Genomic DNA, 23,690 nt, shown 5'->3' on the forward strand with positions numbered 1-23,690 from the left:
CCCTCCCTTTTGGCCGCGCAGGGCTGGCCCTCAGGCCGCTCCTGCGACGGCCGGACCCAAGTCTGTCCTGCCCCGGTGGCCAGTGTGACCTTCGACGGACCCGCCATTCGGAGAAGCCCCCAGACCTGAGCCTCCCCTGGAGGGCCTTTAGACCTGTGGCCCCCGGTGGCCTCCATCTCTGCTTCTCATCAGCCACTGCCCGCCCCACCTCACGCTCCGCCTCCACGCGCCCCTCTTGCAAACGCTTTCCGGAGCTTTGGTTTTCGTGGCCTAAGTCCCCGTGTTTTTCTCCTGCCTCTCAGGCCGCTGCCTTTGGGTCCCAGAAGTTTTTCTTCCTCTGGGCTGGGTCCTGAGCCAGTTCCTAAGGCGACTTTCCCATGGCTTCGTCCGTAGCACCAAATCTGTATTCCCTGCTTCCCGCTGCTCCACGCCCCCATTTAACACGAGCCTCTCCCCTCCCTCCTCAGACCGCTCTTCCCACAGTCCTCCCTTTCTCGGAACGTGGCATTAAGTCTTCTAAGGCGCCTGGGCCAAGACCCTCGGAGGTATCCTTGATTCCCCTCCACCACCCAGCAATCTAGCAAGGCCTTTTAGCTCTGCCGTTGGCTACCTCCACTCCACCCACAAGCCTGACGTCCATCTTTTCTCATCCAGACTATTTATTCTCCCTGATCTTAACAGCATCTATTCTTTATGCTTTAATCTTTAAAAAGAAATTAAATCGTGATCCCCTACCTTCGGCCTCAAACCCTCCATGACTTCCCACCGCACTTAAAATCCACAGGCCCTCCTGTCCCAGCTGGTCCTGTATGCTCGGGCCCCTTTCTCTCTCTCCCACTTTGTCTCTCACCACCTCCCCTTCACTCTCCATGCTGCAGCCACAAGGCCTTTTAGTGGTTATTTGAATAATTCATACTCTGTCTTCCTGAAGCCATTCCCTAGACTTGCACCTGAAGCGTAGCCGCCCCCATCACAGACAAACTGAAGACACCCGTGGTCACAGGGGAGCTGGTCTGACAGATGTTGAGTCAGGCAAAGCAGGACAGCTTGAGAGCCCAGAGGCCCGGCAGATCACCCAGCTGATGCCAGAGAAAGATCCAGGTTTCAGCAATTCGTGAGTATACGCATGTGTGCTTAGACCCCTTACCCAGCTGGGTGGTGACTCGTGTCCAGGGCTGCCTCTGACTTTGTCTTGCTGCAGTGGTAACGTGTGGGGTTGTATTTGGAGTCCCTCAAGTGTGGCCCCTAGGAAGCTGAGCCTTTTGTTGGCTTCAACCACCTGGGGGAGGTGGAGTGATCCGAGCTGGACTGCCACCTAGTGCCCACCCTTTAAAGTGGGAGGGAGGGCACTAAAGCCGACCCAGTGCCTGGCCTAGCACAACAAGGCTTACAGGTGTGGTCCCACCTGATCCTCATAATTACCATCTAATGAGGGATTATTGTCCCCAGTTTACTGATGAGGAACCTGAGATTCAGATAATTTCTGCAGCTTGCCCCAAGACCACATAAGTAACAAGTGGGAATTTGAACCCAGTCTGTCTTGAGTCCATGCATTTTTTTTTGCTTCACAAGAGAGTCTTAAATAGGTCCTGGTGGTCAGCAGTCATCGGGCACAGAGGCTAGCTCGCTAGTCAGTACCAGTGAGGGGAGACCCCGGGCATGGCTGGCTCTAGGCACAGGGAATGCTTGTAGAGTATGGCTTGGACTGTCCCTGAGCTGCCCTGTGCTGGGCCATAGTGTCCTGGGTTGGAAGAAAGAGAAATCCAGCACTAACCATCCAGGAATTCAGGCATTAAACAGATAAACAGTGTTATGTAGGGATGGTTGTGATGGCAGGTAGGGAGGAAGAACACAGAGGGCTACGAGATAAAACATGAGGGACACCTATTTTAGCTCTCTCAGTAGAAAAGAAGGCCTCCCTAGAACTCAGCAGAGGTCTACAGGATGTGAGTAGCTGGTCAGGTGAATTGTTAGAGGTGGGCTGGACGAAGGTACCTTCCAGGCAGAGGTAACAACATGTACAAAGGCCAGAGAGAGCTTAATGAGTGTAGGAATGAAAAGGCTGGAGTTATACTAAGTGAGGGGGAGCACAGCAGATGATGAAGCCAGGGATAGGTGGGGACAGAATGGAGCCACTCTTGGCTTATCTGTTCTCGTCCATTTGTCCTTGACATCCCCTCCTAAGTGCTATAGTCCTCGTCGAGCTTCTTGTGTTGACTTGGGTAGCTGTGATACACTTTTAAAATCTCTTTCTCCATTTTCTGAGAGCTTCCTAGCACTCAAACCATGCTTTCTTGCTTTTGCCTCCAGGGCCAGGCAGGCCCCCAGGGGCTCCAGAAATCTCTGTCAACAGGAGCTCATGTTTTCATTCTGGTGCCAGGCCCTTCATCAGAAAAAAGGCCCCGTTTCCTTCTGGGATTTCTGAGCTAGCTTCTCAGGCCTCAGGTGCCTCCCTCCACCAAAAGAGATTCAGGAAAAGCAGGCCATGCAGAGGGGTGTGGCTGGTTTGGGCTTCCCCCAGCTCAGCATATATATGGGTACGTGGGTGTTCCTGGCAATGCGTGCAGCTGTGCTGGCTTGGAGGGAGCAGCCCAGAACCCACACAAGACACACGCCCTGACATCACCCAGGCTAGCCCTGCTTGGGCCTATTTCTGTCAGCACTCGTGCTTCAACATGCCCCAGCCCACACCTGGGTGTGCCTGTGTTCTGGGTAAGGGTCCCAGCTCAGATGCCGCTTTGGCCTCATAGGGCCTGACCTCCTAGGTGTTTATTTATCGAACACTTAGAACAGCACTCGGCATATAGTAAGTCCTATATAACTGCTTTACCCACATTGGCTCATTTACTTATGAAAGCATTCTAAGTTCTCTTATTATTCCCAACCTATAGATGAAAAAACTGAGGCACAGAGAGATTGAGAGACGTGTTTATGGACACACAGCTGAGAGATGGCAGAGGTGGGATTCAAACCCAGGCAGCCTGGCTCCAGTGTCAATGCTAACGTTGCCTCCTGTGTAGGTATGAACTATTTCGCTGTGTGTTCTCACCCCCTTCCATAATACCCCTACCTGATGTGTTTTCTATTTTTAGTTACAGCTCTTCCTTGCCTTATAATGGGGTTACATCCCAATAAACCCGTCATAATTTGAAAATACGGTAAGTTGAAAAGCACTTACTGTGCCTAGCCTACCTTAAATGTACTCAGAACACTAACATTAGCCTCTGGTTGGATAAAAGTCACCTAACACAAAGCCTGTTCTATAATAAGGTGTTGAATGTCTCATGAAATTTCCTGAACACTGTAGTAAAAGTGAAAAACAGAGTTGTTGTATGGGTGCAGGGTGGTTGTAAGCGTAGGGGTTATTTACCTTCTTGATTACACAGCTGACTGGGAGTCATGGCTGCTGCCCAGCATCGCAAGAGAGGCTCATGCTGCATATGGCTAGCCGGGAAAAGATCAAAATCCAAAGTACAGTTTCTACTGAGTGCATATCACTTTTGCACGATCATTAAGCTGAAAAATTGTGAGTCAAACTGTCATAAATCGGGGACCATCTGTATTTGGTTAAATGTCACAGATTAGGCTCTTTGGAAGCAGACTCTGGGTGGCAGAGGCTAGCATGCAGAACCTTTGATAGAGAGGGCTCTTGGGATCAACACTGTGAGAGAGAGGAGGAAAGAGGAGGGAGCACAGGGAGAAGTTAAGCTGTGGCACAGGCCTGGTGACAGCCTCAGCCAACGTCCAGGGATCTCTTTTGTCTAGTGCTGACTTGAAATGGCTGGGCCTTCATAGTCCCGCTTCAGTCAGCCCTGGGAAGAGCGCAGCCTCAGTCACATGGCTGTCTGGAACCGAGATGATCTTTGAGGGCTGACGGGTCTCCCAACAGTGGGGGCAACAAGCGCTTCCTTAAAGGAGAATCTCAGTGGCACATGGCTGTGCCCACCTCAAATATATTCCTTTCCAGTCCTTTAGAAACGTTTAGAGCATTTAATCCAAAGAACAAAAATATTGCACTGTAGAATTGGAATAGGCTATATAAGGAGGAGGAATAGAATATAGTTCGTATGGGTTAACACGACTGCTGTTACTGAGAATCAGATGTAACTGAGCTTCCTGGTAGCCAAAGCAAAACCTTTTTATTCTGTTAACTGATTCCCCGGGGGAGAAACATTTTCCTGTAGTGAAATTATAAAAGAAGTTTCTCATATGGACACTTATTTGATTGAGATAGTGGAGAATGTTCCCAACAGATATGCAGTTTTCATTGATTCCTTGTAATGACCTTGCATAAATATAGAAGGGATAATATAAAAGTGTAGCTCAATGAAGCCCCTTCCACAATTGAAAGTAGGCAGTTATAGACTTACAGTCTTGTTTCCTCACATGAAACTTTATCCTTTTTCTTTAAAGCTGTTCTTTAAAATTTCTGCTTGGTAGTTTCTTATTTTAGGTGTCTGACCAGCTCATCTCTGAGTTTGAGCCTGCTAACCTGTACCTCTGTATACAGCTGGTACTTAATACTCACCTCAGTGCACCTTGAGCTCCATCCCACAACCTGCAGTTCAGATTCTTGACCTCTGGCCCCAATATCTATCTATGGCTCCTACTTAGTTGTTGGATCTCATGTTTCTTGTTCTTCTTCTTCTTCTTTTTTTTTTTTTTTTTAAGATTTCACTTATTTATTTGAAAGAGAGAGAGAAAGAGAGAGTGAGCATGAGCATGGGGAGGGGCAGAGGGAGAGGGAGAAGCAGGCTTTCTGCTGAGCAGGGAGCCCGATGTGGGGCTCGATCCCAGGACCCTGGGATCATGACCTGAGCTGAAGGTAGCCGCTTAACCAACTGAGCCACCCCAGGCACCCCTTTCTCTTCCTTTCTTCCAACAAACTCTCCTGATGCTCCTCTATAGTGGTAACAGTGGAGATGAATCAGACCAAGCTCTCACTCCACTTGTGGGTAAAGAAATGCCAACAGAAATTCGTCAACAGATGACAACTGGCTGTGATAAGGGTCCCTGGAGCATTGAGAAGAGACATGTGTTGGTAGCTGTTGAGGGTAGAGCTAAGCGAGAGAGAATGTATATGCCTAGAGATATGGAAACTCCCACCCGGTATAAGGTGATCACTCGTTTTTGCAGTAAGGGCACTCCAGATGTTTTGTGGCTTCTTTGCAACTAAAATAGAAACATTCTTAGAGACACATGATTCAAATGGCCAGTATGACAGCTTATTTAGTTACGTGAACATATTCTAAATCACATATTTAAAGCAGCATATTAATTTATGAATATGTATTTTTCCCACTCTCACCTTTGCAGTAATAAACTTATGGTCAAACTCTCTACAAATCTTTGATTTCTGTGTAGTTATCCCCAGGAGAACTACTTTGAGTCATCTAATATAAATTTCTGAAAGCACATCACCTTCAGTGCTTTCTAAGTTGTTTTGAGAGTACTTTTGAAAAATCAGCTTGATTGAGGAATAACTTACATACATACAAAAAATAAAAGTGGACCCCTTTTTAAGTGTAAAGTTTGGTGAGCTTTGATGAATGTAATACCCTTGTGTAACCTCCATGCAATCAAGGTACAGAACACTTCCATCACCCTGAAGTTTCTCGGTGCCCCTTTATAGTCAGTCTCCCCTGCTCTCCCGTCCAGCAATCACTAACATACTTTCTGTCACTACAGAGTAGTTTTTGCCTATTCTAGAATTTCACATAAAATGGAACCAAGGAGTATGTAACTGTGGTCCTCGTTCAGCATGTTTTTGAGACTCCTCCGTGTTGTTGAAGAGAGAATACTTACCGAGTCAGTATCTGATGCCAAATTTTAATCTAAGCAGAATGACCTTCTGTGTAATGTTAAAACAGCTTTCTTTTCATTTCTCCCATAGTTATATATTAATGATCTGCATAATAACTACTTACTGTATTGCGCTAAAAATTTTATGGAGAATTTCAAATATATATAAGTGTAAACAGGATAGTATAGTGAACTTCCTCGTACCCATCGGCCAGCTTCAATTTTGAGCTGATGGCCACTCTGGCTTCATGTCAGACTCCACCAACACCTTCCATATTTTGACACAATACTTAAGTCTGTAGTAAGTGTGTTTTTCTGAAACTGTTAAAATATACACACATACACACACACACGTGTGTGTGTGTGTGTGTATCTATATGTAGCTTGCAAGCCTTAAAAAAAAAATCAATGTTGTTTTGCTATTAAAGTGACCTTTAAGAGATTTGTTTATATGTAATACTTGGGATTGTGAGAAATAATTACTAAGTCTGTGGTAAATTTCTTTGCCTCCTTGTTTACACATTTTGTCAGGGGACTACTTATAATCGTCCAAAACTAGCTTGAGAGGTCATTTCAGGGTAATGTCTTTTCTCCAAAAAGTGCTTTTTGGTTCAAAACAAGTTGAGAGAGTATCCCATTATATGAGGGATTTTGTAAAGACCAAAATATAAGTAAACTCTTTCCTGAGTAAAAAAAAAAAAAAAAAAAAAAAAAAAATTTATAAAGCTTTTTGTGGGAGAAATACCTGTATTTGGTGTATGTGGCATTTAGGAGGTGATTTCAGAGTTGCTAATTTACTGGATGTGGAAGTAAGAGAAAGAAAGGAGTGAAGGCTGGTGGTGGCCCTAGACTCTGGTTGAGGGGCAGAGTGGACGGTGGTGGCCTCTCTCTGAGATGTGAAACAGCCCAGTGGCCATGGAGTAGTTGGTACTGAGCTCAGTTCCAGAGATTGGAGATTGAGTAGCTTGGGGACCTCCCTTCCAGCTCCAGCATGGGTCTGGAGCTCAGGAAAGCGGTCTAGGCTGGAGATGGGAGGTCTGGGAGTTGTTGCCCTCCATGCAAATGAAATCCACTAGGCCCATTTCTTCTGCTGAGGAGGAGAGAGCCACAGCAGCCAGGACCCGAGAGGGGAGATGACCAAGATGAAGCAGCCTGAGACAGGAGTAGAACCAGGAGAGGATGCCATCGTGGAAGCTAGAGAGAAGTGCTCTTGTTTTCCATAGAGCTGTTAAATGGAAGAGCGGTTAAGTGTCCAGTGCCACAAAGAAGATACACAATGCAGAGCCCATTTATGGGTTTGGTCACTCATTCGTTGGCGACTGTGGTCAGAGTGGAGGGTGGATTCGGGGTCAAGGTGGGACAGAAGCTGGTTGCAGTGGGTGGAGGAATGACCCGGCAGAGTGGATGACTCACTCCAGGCACTTGTATGTGAAGTGGGAGACAGAGGGTGGTGGCTGGAAACAGCTGGGAGTAGCAAGACTTTTTTTTTTTTTTTTCATTTTTTTACTGTGACGTAGGCCCAAGGTGGACTTGACAAGAGACTGGACAAGAGCTGCTGAGCAGATGCAGGGGGTAAGGAAAAGAGGAGCCAAGCAAGCACGAAGGTACTTGGCATGCGGAAGCCATCCCACTTTGCCCAGAGCTGGACTCGAGCATCACAGAAGAGCCTGTTAGGAGGGAGTTTTTCAGACTCTGCACATCAGGCTTCTGCTTCTGGACAAGGCTGGAAGTGTGAGGAAGGAAGCAACCTACTGGAGGAATAAGCGAGGGGGTGGGTCTTCTCCCAACTCCGGACTCAAGCATTTTTCAGGGCCTGTCCCACCTGGCCCTCATCTACATGTCCAACCTCTTCCCTCATCCCCACTGGCCAGGTCAGCTTCCATCCTCTGGTTTGCTCTGCCAAGCTTGCTACCACCAAGGGTGCCCTTGACAATTGTTCTTGACCAGGATCTAGTTGCTGTGCACCTGCCCTCAGAGGACTTGTAGGACAATCCCTACTGGGAAAGGTAGGCACGAGTTTATCCTCATCAGTAAAATTTTATGCGTGCAAGGCCTCCTGTCCCTAATTTCTAGTTCTGGACCAAGGTTTGTCCCCTGATTGTGGACAGTCCTGCTCAAGTCCCAAACCCAGGTCCAAATTCTTATCGCCCACCCCTCAACCATGAAGTGTATCAATTATTTCAAGAGCCTCTGTGTTGCCATTCTTTATGTTCAGTGGTTTAGCTACCTCAACACCACAGAATTTACAAAACTTGGCTGTAATCAGCTCCAAAGCATTGGTGGCCACATAACCTCCTTTTTTCCCTGGCGTGAATGCTCCCTCCCTCACTGGCCAGTGAAATGCAGACTGCCAAGAAGGATCTTCCAGAGTTCTCTTCAGTGGGCCAACACCAGCCCAGCCCTTGGTCCCAGGGAGTTGAGACTGTCAAGGAGATGGCTCTCCTCCCAGAATATACCTGGTACATGCTAACAAGCCAGAGGGCGTAGGGCTAAGTGACGAATTCCGACCGCTGGCCTTCCTGCTCCCTGCTGTTTGGCCAGGATTAATTCATCCTTCTTCCTGAACCATTTTTATAGGGACCCTACCAACATGGGGACAGGAGCTCTGGAGAGTAATTAACCAATCAACACAGGGAGTCTACATTTGGGCCTCTGGGATCCACTGAGTACTGGATTGAAACTGGCTTGGTACCCTTAATTCCTGCCATCCTGACTGCAAGCTTAACCACATAAGCAAACCCAGACAAGGTCTGTGATGCTTGTGGCCAGCACACACAGAAAGCAGCAGGTCTGCCTCCCAAATACATTCATTACATCGTCGTCAATACACATTACCTACCCTAGGCTCCAAACAGTTGTTGTACCCCACCCGTTCTTATAGATTTTCTATACCATCTCTCATTTTCTGGGCTTGCTTTTATTGAAGGATGTGGACTTGGGCTCCCCTCCCCACATCCACAGGACAGGACAGGTGCAGCCCCTTCCAGGCCCAGCCTAGCCCCAGCTCCCGGGGAGGGAGGGAGCCACTCTTACTGAGCTGAGCAGTGAGACCACATCCCACATGGAGTCCCAGTCCTGTAGCCCCACCCAGTCAAGCCGGGTACCTGGGTAACAAAGAGGCAGACACTAGGTTTCCGTTAAGTTGTAGGAATTTATTTTAAATAACCTACAGTTGATTAAAAGGGAATTCATGATAAAAATAGAAGATACTTGAGGAAAGATGTGGGAAATGGACTCTGCACACACACTAAACTAACAATGCCTCTAAAACTAATGATTATAGCAAAAAATGTCTTCACATTAAAATTCTGCTTTTTATGTTTTTTTCCCCCATTTTTTACACAATTACAAAAGAAAAAAATAAAAGCCCTAAATTCTTGATTATTTTTCCTTTTTTGGACCAAATACTCATTTTCCTCTAAATTATTGACTTGTGGAACTTTTTACACAATAAAATCTTTCAAGTGAAAGACTGGGTTTAAAATGAAAAAGATGGGTATCTGAAGGGTACAGAGAATGCTCAGAACAAAGGATGATGGGAAAATGGTTTCAGTCACTGATTATTTCATTATCCTTAGACTCACTCAACCCCCTCATCCCTCCCCAACCCCAATCTACACGATCTTTAAGATCAAGAAAAAGGTTTAAATATTTTAAAATAATTAAAAAGAAATAAAAATTCACATTTAAAAAGGAACACTCAAGTCAGGAAATATTTTCCCATCATGCTTTTCTGTGAACAGGTGTCTGAACCAAAACACTGCCGATGTCACGACTGCTTCAAGTTTAATGAAAATTGATTCCCATGACAATAGATAGTGACAATTCTCACTAACAGGTGCGCTGGGTTTTTGTTCTACTTAATTTTAAATTCCTGAAATGGGGGAAAGGGGAGGGAGTTTAGGAATTCATTTCTATTAAAATATAGAAGTTATTGCAAAACCCTAACTGTAAAAACGCACCAATATAATCGGACTTCGTATACAGTAGCTAAGAGAATCCAAATGCTTCAGTGAAACAGTGAATTTGCCTGGCGGAACTCTGACAAATTCCCATCCACTTGCTCTCTTGAAAATAAAAACAAAATTCAAAACAAATCATACAGCTAGAATTTTGATATCTGAAATATTTTTAAATAAGTTGTCCATAGGACAACTGGCTCAGCTCTCCCTTATAATATCTCCAGGTTTATCTTTTCTCAAAGATGTTGGTTTGTTAAGACTTGCTGCCTCTCTCCCTCAGGTGTGAGGGTAAGCAAGGCTCACAGTTTATCCATCTTCCCCAAACCACGCTGTTCCTTTTCACAGAACTCTGCCCCTCAAGACTGGCTAGAACTCGTAGTCCTCATCAGCCATGTCGATAGCCCAAGCAAACTTCTCCCGCTGGGTTTTGTTGTAAATTTTCTCAATTGGGACCCCCCACTTCTTGCACCTGCACACAAAGGAGAAAGAGAGGGATTAGTGTCTCAGTGAGCAACAGCCCAGACCCAGGGTAGGGGTTTGAATATACCTCCTTCTTCATGCCCATCTGGTGAGAATGAATTCTAAGAAGTGTGCCGGACATGTTCTAAGAGCATCATGAACTCATTTAAATCATGACAGTGACCTCTACGGTAGATGCTACTTGCTACTACAGATGTACTAATCAAAAAGGTACATAGGAAAAAACTAAGAAAGGGCGCCTGGGTGGCTCAGTCGGTTAAATAGCTGCCATCGGCTCAGGTCATGATCTCAGGGTCCCGGGATCGAGTCCCGCATCGGGCTCCTTGCTCAGCAGGGAGTCTGCTTCTCCCTCTCCCTGCTGCTCCCCCTGCTTGTACTCTCTGTCAAAGAAAGAAAGAGAGAAAAAGAGAGAGAGAAAGAGAGAGAGACAGAGAGAGAGAAGGAGAAAGAAAAGAGAGAGAGAAAGAAAAAAAGAAAAGAAAAAAACCGAGAGAGATAATTCAGTAATTTGCTTACATTCTCATCCAGCTAGAGAGCATGGAGCTGTAAACTGAACCCAAGCTGTCTGGCTTGAGTCCATGCTCTTAACCACTGCACATACTGTCCCTCAAGCTAACCGAACCTCTAATATCCAACAGGGCAAAAAGAGCAAAAAGGGTGCAACAGCTGGGTGGAACCCCTGGCCCAGAGGAGCACAGAGATGGATTCTTCCACCTAAGCTTAGAACAATTCAATAAGCATCTTTAAAAAAATAAAAGCCAGTTATTCTGGATGTCATTTTATGACTGTGTGGGACAAGAAGGGACACAAATAATAGAGAATTTATCTGCCTTTGTTATAAGCTTCCTCTAACTCTTTCTGTAGGTTGCTGAGATCTATATTCTTTTTTTTCTGCTGTTCCTTTCTGCCTTCACTTGTAAAAAAAAAATTTTATTGAAAAGTTTTGTTCAAGTGTAGACAGACTGGCTCTTTTATAGTTTTCCTTTAATAAAGACTAAGAATTCCCATTCTTGTCCTAAAGTTCCATAAAGGTAGGGGCTGCAACTGCCTTTAAATACAGACATAAATACATTCCAAGGCAGTATAGCAATATTATTGACCACTTAGGGCCATTAGGATGTTCCAGTGTATTTGTAGTATGCACAGTCGAAAGGCAGGGGTTTCCCAAAGTACTTAAAGTGTGAAGTGCAGGAATGGCATGTGAAGGCCTACAGTGCTCTTGAAACCCCCAACCCCCCCTTCCTCTCCCTCCACCACCCCAATACCCTTTTCAAGCCAGCAGCAGGAACTCAGGAAGGGCTCAGTACTTACCAAGCCACTGTGATCCTCGGATCCAGATAATTGAGTTTGGAGGTTCCCAAAGCAATTTGTTTATTCTCTTCTCGGTCTGTGGCCTGAACTTCAAGCTTCATTAACTGCTCCTCCAGTCTCTGCACAGCCTTCTTCTTTGACTCTACCACCCTGAAAGAATGGAAGTCATTCAACAATGACCAGGCCTAGCCTCTGGAGAAGACCACTACAACCCTACCCTGCCATTCAGGGGCAGCAAAAGCAGGAAAGCTGTAAATACAGAGATTTCCAAAAGATACCACTCAGAAACCCTAGAAAGGCTGGGGCCCTGGGGGCCCGATACTGTCCCCACCTTTCTCTTGACCAAGCCCCAGCTCTGCACAATACCAGGTACATACTTCTTGGTCTTTGCATCCTTCAGGACCTTGGCATCAGCCTTAGCACTTTTCAAGTCTCTCCGGGCATCTGCTAACTGTTCCTTCTTGGCATCAATCTAGGTAAGGAAGAACATGAAGGTTTAAGAAAATCAGCCCAAAAAGAAAAAAGACAGGTTCCACCAGAGATGAAACCTAAAAGTTGTCTCCACTAGGTAGGCAGACTGTCAATGGTGTGCCAGGTAAAAACCCCCAGCAGTGATTTCTTGAGGCACAGAGTATATGTACAGTGACTGCTGAATTCAACTGCTTTTTAGCCATTTATGTTCTTCACTGACCTTTCAAGAAGTGAAGTGAAGAAGTAAGTATAGGCAGTGACCTAGGCCCTCCTTAATCCAGAAACTCAGGTTAAGGAACATGCCAAGACTGGGAATGTGCTAATCTTTCCGTCCTAGGACACTTTGGCTTTAGACACCTGGGAGGACAACATCCTGTGCTAGGATGTAGCCTCCATTCTAAGAATACTACAGGAGATAACTCTTTTTGAAGCGGAAACAGGATCCTCGCACCTGCTGAACCCAGCTCATTCCTCAGATTCTGCCAGTATTCTGGTAAGGAGCTGCAAGCTTCTCAAGAAAAAAGGATGCACTGAAGGGAATACCCAAGGGACTTGTAAGTAGCAACTGAAATACCCAGGAAGCAAATAGCTCAGCCAGTCTGTTCAAACCTATACATGGCATGGCTTGGCTTTGGCATTCTGTTTTTAAAAGAAGAGCCGAGATGGCAAGGAAACTGTAGTTATCACTCAAAAACAGAGGTCTGAAAACATTTTTAGCTATGGAGCACTTTCTATAACGGAAGAAAACAAGGACAATTCCAGTCTTTCTTGCTTATAGAACCCTTGAAATACCTCTGGAAAACCCAAGTTCTCGGTTCCTTCTTAAGGACAGCAGTAGACAACACCACAAAACCAGAGCCCGAACTACTCAGCTCATGCTGCTGGGGGCAGACCCTCAGACGTGCTATTGCCTTGCTAACCTGCGAGGTCAAGGGAACCTCTGAAGAGTAAATAAATACTTGCCTGATTCAACACACATTGGGCTGTTACTCTCAGCCTAGAATTGTCTGTTAGGTATACACAGACAGCCTAAGACTAGAAACAGAGGCCACCATTGTGAGAGAATCATTAAATGCATTTTACTATAAATGGCTTACTTCCAACATCTATGTTGTCCAAAGTCAAGCTTAAGGAACTGATTCTGTACACAAAAGCATCACAGACACCACTAGCCAGATTCTTCTCAGGCTAGAAATGTAACAAACCACAATCTTTTAACCATTTCTGTGGATGCTAAATTGGCAGGCTGTTTCAAATTCTCTCAAAGCATCAAAGACTCCATTGATTCACTTGGCAAACAGGGGCGTGTGTTTGCTTTGTGGGCACATAGGAGAGGGTTCCTGGGCTTGGAGGGCTCGTCTGGCAGGCAGCCTGGGCTGCCCAAACAGTGGTTCCAGAGTAAGATCGACAAAATAACTCCTCATGCTCTAGGGAGGGGTAGCCTGAATTGGGTAAACAGCACCTGAATATTCATGCTTTAAATTTCTGGGCTTGGAATAATAACGCGGGGAGAGTAAATGATACCAGATGATCATTTAACAGAGTGGCAGCAAATGGGAGCTGCTAGGAAGGGTGGTCTATAGGGTTCCTGGCCTGCCAACCACATGGTCGAAGGCTCTGAGAGGTCTAGGGATGTAAATTCATTTACTCTGCACATATGCATCCCTTCAGGAAAACCAGATGGCTCCTGTAGCATCAACTGCAGGTTGTGGATATTTTCTGATCCAGATGTACTACTATTGGGTATTTATCTTAGAAGAAATTTCAGTAGAAGGAAAATATGGCGGACCTGGAAATGTGTATGTAGCCTCACTGTATAGTAGCCATTTTTAACTCCATTTGTCCTTGTACAGAATTCTGTGAACGTGGACAGAAAAGAATTACATCTCTAAGTTCACTAACCTCTATCTGAAATTCACCATTTCTTCTTCAATTATCAGTGTGGGCAACAAACCACAGTAACACCAGTAATACCTAGGACTTCACCACCAACATATGTACGGTTATCTCCCTGTCACTGTAACTGCGGCAGAAACCTTGAAGTATCATTTACACATTCATTACTACGCTTGAAATTTAAAGTCATTATCAGACCCACCTTAAGATCTTACTTAATAAGGAAGCACATCACAGACATTGAAATTTATTTGGTAAGTTTATTTCAAGATAATTGGTCCTTTGTAACCCTGTGTGTCTGCTCTAGAGTGAAATATTGCAAATTCTATTGCGAGTTAGTGCACTAGAATAGGTTAGTTATGTAGCCATTGCTAACACAGAAATGCCAACCACCCAAATGTTTAGTGCCTTGTGGCTTACAAGCACAGTACCAGGCAGAATCATAGGGAGGAGAGGCACACGAAGGAGGAACAGCATCTACTTGTTTGCATGTCAGTCTCTCCCTCTAGGGCAGCAAGTATGGCACAAAGCCAGTATTCAACAGATGTTTGATGATGAGCTACATAAAAATATGATTCATGTGGAATGTGTAAAAATAAAAATAGTTGTGCTAGGATAAGGGGGCAATTAAAGACCACTGTTTCATCATCTTTTCAATTTGAAACAATCTAATTTGGAAATAGTTGTTTTTCTGGGCCACGGCAAGGAAGTGTAAAGACTCTCTGTATATCCGTTACCTTCATTTATAGTAAGGACAATAATCAAAGGTACATCAAACTTAGGTTTTCAAAACAGGAAGTGGCCATTGCAGGATTTGTTTGCAGAATGGAGACTTCCTAAACTGGGTACCTGATACTCAGTATCTTGTAATTCCTAGTTTATTTCCATTTGTTTATCCTTGGCATGGACCTCTTTCAGAACAGACCTAGAACTGGCCTCATATCCCAGCCCAGAAGGCCTCCTGTTTGCAGACTATCTATCCTATCTATCCACAACAGATGGGGTTCCCGTAATTTTGCTACCCCTCCATCCAGATCTGTAGTACCTTAGACTGCAAGTTCATCATAGATTTCTCAAAAGTTTTGGGTGGTGCCCTCTGATGGTTACAAAGAATTGCAACAGCTCGGTTGGCACGGTTGTACGACAGGATCTTTGCTGGGATGTTCTCATCGGCTGTGAAGAAAGAAACAGGAGGGTAAAAGAGTCAGTATGCATACACGAGAACACACAACATGCTTCCCCAGCTCTTCTTCCTCATGACTTTGCCAGCCCTCATCTCACTCTCCTGATCAAGTTCTCCCAAGACACAAAGTCAAAACCCAAGAGTCAAGAGTCATCTTCCATTTGTCTCAAAGGCTGCCTCCCCCACCTAACCACCCAATGTAGCCTGAAGAAAACGTGGACAGAAAAGGGACAGAAATTGGGACAGAAAAGGTCTGTAGAGGATGGTAAGACAAAAGGATCACAAACTTTACATTTTAAAACCACAAAGCAGTTACCTATTTTACAAAGAAAACTTAAAAGCATGAGGAATATTTTTACTTAATGTCACATGGCATCCTTTCTCCCACCCTAAAATACCAGCCCTCAAAGTATCTTTGGATTTTCCAACTCATATTCTAAGGCCATTTGACATACTTAGAGAAGACAGGGGAATTTAGCAGTGACTGGGCTCTAGGAAAGAAAGCTTATGGATCTTGGTTGTGTCTTCTGCACCTAGTTTTTAGGAGAATACTGCCTGCTATCTTAAGGGGGAAAATGACAGTAAGCTCAGGGGAAGGATGTGCTATTTTACTTTTTAAAATTTTTTTAAAAAGCTTTTATTTATTTGACAGAGATCACAAGTAGGCAGAAAGGCAGGCAGAGAGAGGGGGGGGGAAGCAGGCTCCCCGCTAAGCAAAGAGCCCAATACGGGGCTCAATCCCAGGACCCTAAGACCCTGACCTGAGCCGAAGGCAGAGGCTTATTAACCCAGTGAGCCACCCAGGCACCCCATGGATGTGCTATTTTATTTTATTTATTTATTTTTAAGATTTTATGTATTTATTTGACAGTCAGAGATCACAAGTAGGCAGAGAGGCAGTCGGGGGGAGGGGGTGCAGGCTCCCTGCTGAACAGAGTGCCCGATGCGGAGCTCAATCCCAGGACCCTGGGATCATGACCTGAGCTGAAGGCAGAAGCTTTAACCCACTGAGCCACCCAGGCGCCCCGGATGTGCTATTTTAAAAAAATAGCCATGATAACCTCATTCTCTCCAATTTAATCAAACATCACAGCACCCTGTGAGTTTTCAAATAACATACATATAAAATATCAAATGCAGGCATTTTCAGAGCAGACAGAAAGCACCTGTCAGCATTCCATGAGAATTAATCTTGAAGCTGGGGTAGGAAGGGGAAAACTGCACTGATTTTATGTTTATACAACTAAGCCTTGGCTCGCTATTACAGCTATAGAAGGAAAAGTTTCTAGTCATAAAGTTAAGGAGAAAAAGCAGAATGGATCTAGGACTTAGCTGAGCAAGGGCAACAGACCTACCAGGAAGGGTGCAGGCCCATCTGGCCAAGCAGTACTTACGAGCTGTGAGTTCTTTTAGCTGCTGCTGTAGTGTGATGGAGGCATTGTATGTACGGAATACCTTGGCTGTCAAGCCCTCCATGAGATCCTGAAGATGCTTATTTAGAATACCAGTCTGGAGGAGACAAAGCACGAAGAGGATATTGGGATTTACACAAAAGCCATACCACTCTGCCCCTTCTGGCAAGCTCTAGGACATTTATGCCAGTGTAATCTCAATTTTGCTAAGTTTATGGCCCTGCCAGTGGGAAGTCATGAGAGAGAGAGAAAGAGAATTCCAAAATATAGGTTTGCATGATACCTCCCTATGAAGTATTTTAATCTTAAGCAGGCCAATAAAGCAAAGTTATCCTTCCCTATTAAGATTTTCCCTGATAAGATATCAGAGATAGACCTTCAGTCTCCACCAGAGATGGCTGAACATCCAGCCAAGAGAAGACTGCAAGAGCCAGAAGAGAATAGAAGGCAGGGTTTGTCCACCTATCTCAGGGCTTTGCTCATGGATTCACTGTGTGCCTACAGGAGGAAGAGTGTATAGGATGCCACAGGACAGACTGAAGGTAGAGTCCATGTCACCCCCAGGCAAACCTCTCCTTTAGGAGCTTGTAATGAGGTTCTGGCTGGGCCCCTCCTTTAACCCACTGCACTCTGTCCACTCACATTGAGTCTATCAAAAAGATCATCCTCAGGCTGTTTGTTCTCCATAAATAGCTGTAAGTTCTTAAAAACCTAAAAGAAATAAGTAGGACCTGTTATTTAAAAAGCCTTTACTTTGGAAATAATTGCAAGCTCACAAAAACTTGGAAAATAAAAAAGCCCAAGGCACACCCACATCCTTTACCAGATTCACCAACCATTAACGTTTTACACATCATTCACCATTTGCACAGTACATGTTTGCCTCACTTCTCTCTACATGTGTGTGTATACACCTAACTATTTGTCTCAAACCATTTATGGGTACTTGTAGTATATATAGCCCTTTACCCCTCAACAGCTCCACGTATTTCCTAAAAATTTCTAAGGCTAGAGATACTCCCTTACATGGGCACAGTATATATCAGCTTCATCAATTTACATGCATATACACTTTAATCTACTGTTTGTATTCCAATTCCTCTACCTCCCCAGGATGGAACCCAATCTAAGGTGAGGTATTACATTTAGTTGTCACGTCTCTTCAACCTTGTTTAGTATGGCCACTGCCACAGCCAGCAGAGCCTAATGACTGATTAAACATCAGACTGTTAAAGGGCTGGATTATAGAGGCCCAGCAACCTGCTGGTCTCTGGTTCAAGTCCAATACTCGGGGGAAAACATGGAGCTGCAGCGCCCTCTTTGGCCCTGGGCTCAGAGATTTGGGGACTAAAGGGCTACTGTTCTGCTCAGTCAAGAGGTGGGGAGGGGTTGAAGTAAAGCTACAAACATGACAGATGTGCAACCTGACCAGGGGGTACTGAAACGTGGCTGCATCATTACAATAAGGTGAGTTAAATCTTAAACTGAAGTTTGCCATGAGGGCCAACTCTCTACAGCATGCTCTGTTGAATATTACTATAGAATATGGCCCCCCATCCCCAGGAAGGTATAGCACAGGGGGGTAGTGAGGGAGAGGAACTAAAAAGAGGTACCACAGACACCCACCAACACCTCTCCCCTCTCAAACCATTTTCCTAGTGGCCAGTGAAGAGCATACAAAAAGCACTCAATAAATGCTTCCTGAATGAATGAATGGAAGGAAAAAAAGGCCAGAGAGCAAAGGCCACAGTAACTTACTCGTTTCTCAACAGGGACTTTGTTGTAATATCTGATTGAATCCTTTCCAAGGAAGTCAAACTCTACCACGTATTCCTGACCATCCAACTCTGGGTGCAGATTGATATGCTCCACACGAAGCGAGCAGCAACCCACAGTGTCCGCTGTTTCTCCTTCCTCCTTCTCATTGCCTGCTCTCAGAGCAAGCTGTCCAGGGTGAGAGGGAAAAATTAGAACAAATGAAAAAACTTGTATCTCTTGGGTCTCTAGGAAACCCAAATCAGAAGTCTCCTAGCTGTCTTTGGAGAAAGAGCAACAGTCTGCAAGGCATGGGAATTCTGGATTCTACACTGTTGCTTCTTCCTCTATAAGAAGAAATATGGAGATACATAGTGATATTATTCTTTCTCAGAAAATCAAGTTTCTCTTTACTCTGTTCTCTCCAATGGGGATGGAGGAAAGGAAGGTTTTTTTGTTTTGTTTTTTTGTTTTGTTTTGTTTTAAATAAAGCAGCACATGAAGGAGTATTCCTATTCTGGGTAATCAAACTCAAGAGTCTCTTTGTGCTCGGCAGAGCAAAACTGGGAAAAAACCCAAATCTTCAAAAAAGGTACTGACAAACTGATCTCCACTACAGAATGGTCCTTCAAACTGTAGTTGTGATACATTAATGCATTGTTTAACCAATTTTAAGGGTTATAACCATCCTTTATAAAAAAACAATAAACAGAATTTAAAATGTTAGAATTCACCACTCATAGAAAGGCTAAACATTGTTTTGTGCAACTTTTGTTTCAGTTACACACAAATACAAATATATTTATGTGTGTTGGGTCATAATGTAAAGAACAGAATTTTTTTGGTGGCTTATAGTCAAAAAGAGTTTGAAAATGTCTAACACAAGGCCTGGACGAGTGAACAACCCCCGCATCTTTGACAAGCTGAACATATCAGGTAATTGGACAGGAGGACGCTCACCTTGTCGATGAAGTACAGAGCTACAGCTCTCTGCCGGACTTTCATCTCTTTGGACTTCCAGTCTTCTCGATACTGGTTCCGGATCTTGTCCACACACTTCTTTAGTCGCCGAGCAGTCTCATATTTCTGCCAGTCTTTCTCACCCTGCAAAGACCCAACCCCAAATGTGGATTGCTTAGGGATGACAGAGGAAAAATAGACTTTGACTATCCAAGTTCAGAGCTCTGAACCAAAGAGAAGGAACCTGAGCTGAAGCAAGGCAGAAAAAGAAAGTACTGAAGAGAAACTGTAGAGCATCTAACCTGCTGAGAACTCAGGCTGTCCCATTTCACTGTCAAGCCCAGCTGGCTCCTAACTGCTAGGAAAGCTTCTAGCTTTCATTCTGTAAAATGTTTATGTTCTTGGGAAAAGCCCCCATGGCATGTCCCAAAAACTGACTTCTGTCAATACAAAGGGTAGAAACATCCCCATTCCCACATCAGTATCACCACTCTGCTGCAGAGTCTGAGACCCAACAGCAGTTTGCTGCTAGGACTGAATTTCATTAAATCCAACACAACCATTTAGTCTGATGGACTGTCAAGGAAAGCTGAACCGAAGATGACAACACGTAATTACTAAGGAACACAAAGACTTTCAGGAACCGTGGTAATTATTCACCATTTTCTAACTTTTGCATTTAAGTATTCTTGATTAGACTGAGTGGAAGTTTTTTTTTTTAAACATTAGTGTTTTTGGTACAAGGTTTAAAAATTGACTCTAATGCCGATGAAGTGTTTTTAGAAGGGTGTGAAAAGACTGAATCTAATCAACAGTGACAGAAGATTATTTCTGCTACCATGTTGAATGGAAACATTCATAAGCAAGGACTGATAATGTCAAGTGTGAAAGATAAGAAAGGAAAATAAACAAAAAACCCCAAAAACTTGGGGTGCTTGGGTGGTACAGTTGTTAAGCATATGCCTTTGGCTTGGGTCATGATCCCAGCGTCCTAGGACTGAGCCCTACATGGGGCTCCCTGCTCAGCAGGGAGTCTGCTTCTCCCTCTCCCACTCCTCCTGCTTGTGTTCCCTCTCTTGCTGTGTCTCGCTCTGTCAAATAAATAAATACAATATTCAAAAACCAAAAACAGAGCAAAAAACCAAAACATTAAATCCCAAGAGGGGCAGAGAGTATTCTAAGGCCTGAAACAGATTATATGACATGAATAGAGGGATGGAATTTAAGAACCCAAGAATCTCAGGTCTTAATATCCCTAACCACAACAAGAAAAAGGGGTAGTGATTTCTAATGACAAATGCCTAGTTCCCACCTGACATGGGACATGTGGTTCTTGAAGCGTAAGAACTGTGGTCAAGGTATCTAGCCTTCTGGGCATGCAGAAAAGTGGGCTATGTGACAGCAAAAAATATCTTCTACTTCTAGCTCTAACAACACTCAGAAATGCAAGCTTACCCAGGTGTGCTAAGGATTCATCAGCACTCTCCCACAACTGTGTGTGGCCAAGTCGTATGTACTTGTTTGGCTACAAAACAAGAGGTTCAGTAACTACTTGTTGTGAGTGGGCGATTTAGCAGTTGGTGATACAACATCTAAGAAGAAATATCTAACTTCTATTTCCTGACAATGGAAAGCTGAAAATTTCTCACTGATTTTTCTAAGTACGTACTGACATTTAAGAGGGTGAAGAAAAAGGTGTGATACCAGCTGTCCTCATGTGTAAGTCAATAATAAATTTCCATGACAATCATGTCTCTCTCTCTCTCTCTCTCTCACACACACACACACACACACAAGTAGACAAGAACTAATCTTTAATAGTACAGTCTTCAGCTCAGGAGTGGGCTCTTGGCCATCACTCTAAAGCACACAGGGCTACCAAAACCTGACTCAAAGTCTTCTAAGTCCTGTAGGTTCACATTTGCACAATTCCTTAGTCATGCCACTGGAACAAGTTTTAGGAAAACCCAACAAGTAAGTCATTCACAGAGGATACCACAAGACCAACTTTTCTTTATAGGCTGGCTGGGCTCTTGACACAAGGATCCAGGATTCTCTCAAATAAGGACACAGAGAAGAGGGTAGGGGCAGAAGCCACCTCATCTAGGTCTAGGGGAAGTCTGGCCTCCAGGAAGCATACCTATCCCTGCTGCCTTCACAGTTTCTCGAAACAGAATCCAGACAGTTAAATGCACCTGAACAAGTTTTCTTAGACTACTAGATATAAATACCCATTCCGGTCTTCCAGACAAGGCTGTCATCAAAACCATCTCAGTAATAACAAGGAGACTACTATGGGGGGACTGCCTTTAAGCCCCCCTGCCATCCTCCCCTAGCCAGTCAAACTTCTGTTTGGATAAGAATCTAATTTGATTTAGTTATACAGGACATTCTCTGGGTGATTTTTTTTTTTTCTTTCAACTGGTAGGCTTATCATATTTTCTGTTTCCAATGTAACTGCTTACTCATTAAGCACAGTGGGTAAATGCAGTGAGGATCTGGATTCAGGATACAAAGTGGGAGATGAGCTAAATCCCATTCTCTAACCCTCTCTCAGAGATTTGTCTTGGGGAATGACGACATTTGCCAATATTCTTAAGTCGCTCTTATTTTCTTTTATTAAGACTTTTTTTTTTTTTTAAAGTAATCTCTACACCTAATGCTGGGCTCGAACTTACAACCCTGAGATCAAGTCACATGCTCCACTGACTGGAGTCAGTCAGCTGCCCCTTAAGTGGTTCTTTTCACGTAGTTGGTGATCCCTATGAGTTTGCCATTCTGTAGAACACCAAAGAAGGGTGACTGGCATTCTGAACTCCAAACATCTATCACTTAAACAAAAGACTCAACAAACTGGCCGTATATATTAATACCATGTTCAAAGAGAAAATCCAACCAGCTTTTCATACATGCCCATTTAAAAAAAGTTTGTCTTTTTATTGCTGATATACAGAGGTATTTAAATTCTTTTCCAGATATAAGCAGATCATTTTATTCCACTATTCCATTCTGAATAAATCTTTTAAGAAAAGATTACGTCATACAGATTTAAGTGTATAGTTTGATCAGTTTTGACAATTTATAACCCATGTAACCCACACCCCATCAAGACAGAGTATTTTCTATCATTCGATAAGTTCCCTCATGCCCCTTCCCAGTTAATCACCAACTAAACAACCACTGGTCCTTTAATCTGATTTCTACCACCATGGATTGGTTTTGCCTAATTTAGAGTATTATATAAATGGAATCATACAGTACAAACTCGTGTGTCTGGGCTTCTCAACATGTTTTTAGATTCATCCATGTTGGGGTGCCTGGGTGGCTCAGTTAGTTGGGTGTCCGACTCTTGATGTAGGCTCAGGTCATGATCTCATGGTTGTTGAGACTGAGCCCTATGTCAGGCTCCATACTCAGTGCAGAGTCTGCTTGAGATTCTTGCTCTCCCTCACCCACTGCCCCTCCCTCAGCACACTCTCAAATAAAATCTTAAAAAAAAAAAAAAAAAGTCATCCATGTTGTTGCATTTATCAATATTCAATGCTTTCAACTGCTGGTATATATGGTGTAATCTGTAACTAACCCTAAAGTCTCTGACAAGACCATGTGTTTTTTCTGTTGATGGACCCCTATAATGTCCCAGTTTGAGACATGCACAAATACAGTACTGCTATAAGCATTCTTGTACATGTCTTTTTGTGGGCCTAAATTTTCAATTTGATTTGGGGCAAAAATACCTAGAACTGGAATTAGTATCTCATTGTGGTTTAATTCTGCATTCCACTGATAATTTATGATATTGAGAACTCCTTCACGTGCTTAATTTATTGGCCATTCCTTTATCTTGTAAATATCTATTCAAATCTTTTGCTTTTTTATAAGGGATACTTGTCTTTTATTATTGAGTTACAGAATTCTTTGTGTATTCTGGATATAAATTTTCTGTCAAATATATATGCTGCCAATATTCTATCCCAGTCTGTGTTTAACAGTGTCCTCTGTTAAACCCATTTTTAATTTTAATGAAGTCCACTCTGTCAAAATTTTTTTTATCATTAGTGTTTATTTTGTGTCCTAGAAAATCTACACCAAGGTCTTAAAATGTTCTACCCATGACATCATCTAGAAGTTCTAGTATTTTACTTCTTATACTTTAGAATTTTACAAAAGGAGTCAGTTAGGATTTTTAAAAAATAAGCATATCTCTTATTTTCTCTAATAAAACACCAAAATCAAGAGCTTCCTAAGCATATAAAGTTTTATAAGGACATTTTCCTCATTCTAGCCCTTCAACACCCCGATGGTTAACAAAAGGTTGTAGGTATATACATCTCGGAAACCTCACAGAATTATAAGCTCTAAAGAGAGAAAAGGCAGAAATGGGTATTTTGCCCTAAGAATATTTTAATAGGATTGAATGCAGTATAATATCAACAACTGATTCTGAAGTTTGGTGTA

General features: G+C 43.6%; 1 protein-coding gene and 1 long non-coding RNA gene across 2 annotated transcripts in view; one reads left to right on the plus strand and one right to left on the minus strand.

Annotated features, from left to right (window-relative positions):
- Positions 1-7: 7 nt before the first annotated feature.
- On the plus strand, positions 8-7,984 carry LOC308348671. The gene is made up of 4 exons (XR_013967374.1): positions 8-1,114; positions 2,892-3,020; positions 3,093-3,158; positions 7,320-7,984. It is a non-coding gene; the product is annotated as an uncharacterized lncRNA (long non-coding RNA).
- A 952-nt stretch (positions 7,985-8,936) lies between these two features.
- Positions 8,937-23,690, minus strand: part of TOP1 (DNA topoisomerase I) — a 96,238-nt gene continuing 81,484 nt past the window's right edge. The window contains exons 14-21 of the mRNA XM_080812892.1: positions 19,233-19,376; positions 18,276-18,461; positions 17,160-17,228; positions 16,500-16,614; positions 14,968-15,095; positions 11,933-12,027; positions 11,556-11,705; positions 8,937-10,233 (exon numbers count right to left, since the gene is read on the minus strand). Of these exons, the coding sequence (XP_080669018.1) occupies positions 10,131-10,233; positions 11,556-11,705; positions 11,933-12,027; positions 14,968-15,095; positions 16,500-16,614; positions 17,160-17,228; positions 18,276-18,461; positions 19,233-19,376 (990 nt within the window). The 3' untranslated portion in view covers positions 8,937-10,130. The remainder of the gene's footprint in view (positions 10,234-11,555; positions 11,706-11,932; positions 12,028-14,967; positions 15,096-16,499; positions 16,615-17,159; positions 17,229-18,275; positions 18,462-19,232; positions 19,377-23,690) is intronic.

Source organism: Martes martes, assembly GCF_963455335.1.
Source record: "Martes martes genome assembly, chromosome: 9".
Classification (NCBI taxonomy): domain Eukaryota; kingdom Metazoa; phylum Chordata; class Mammalia; order Carnivora; family Mustelidae; genus Martes; species Martes martes.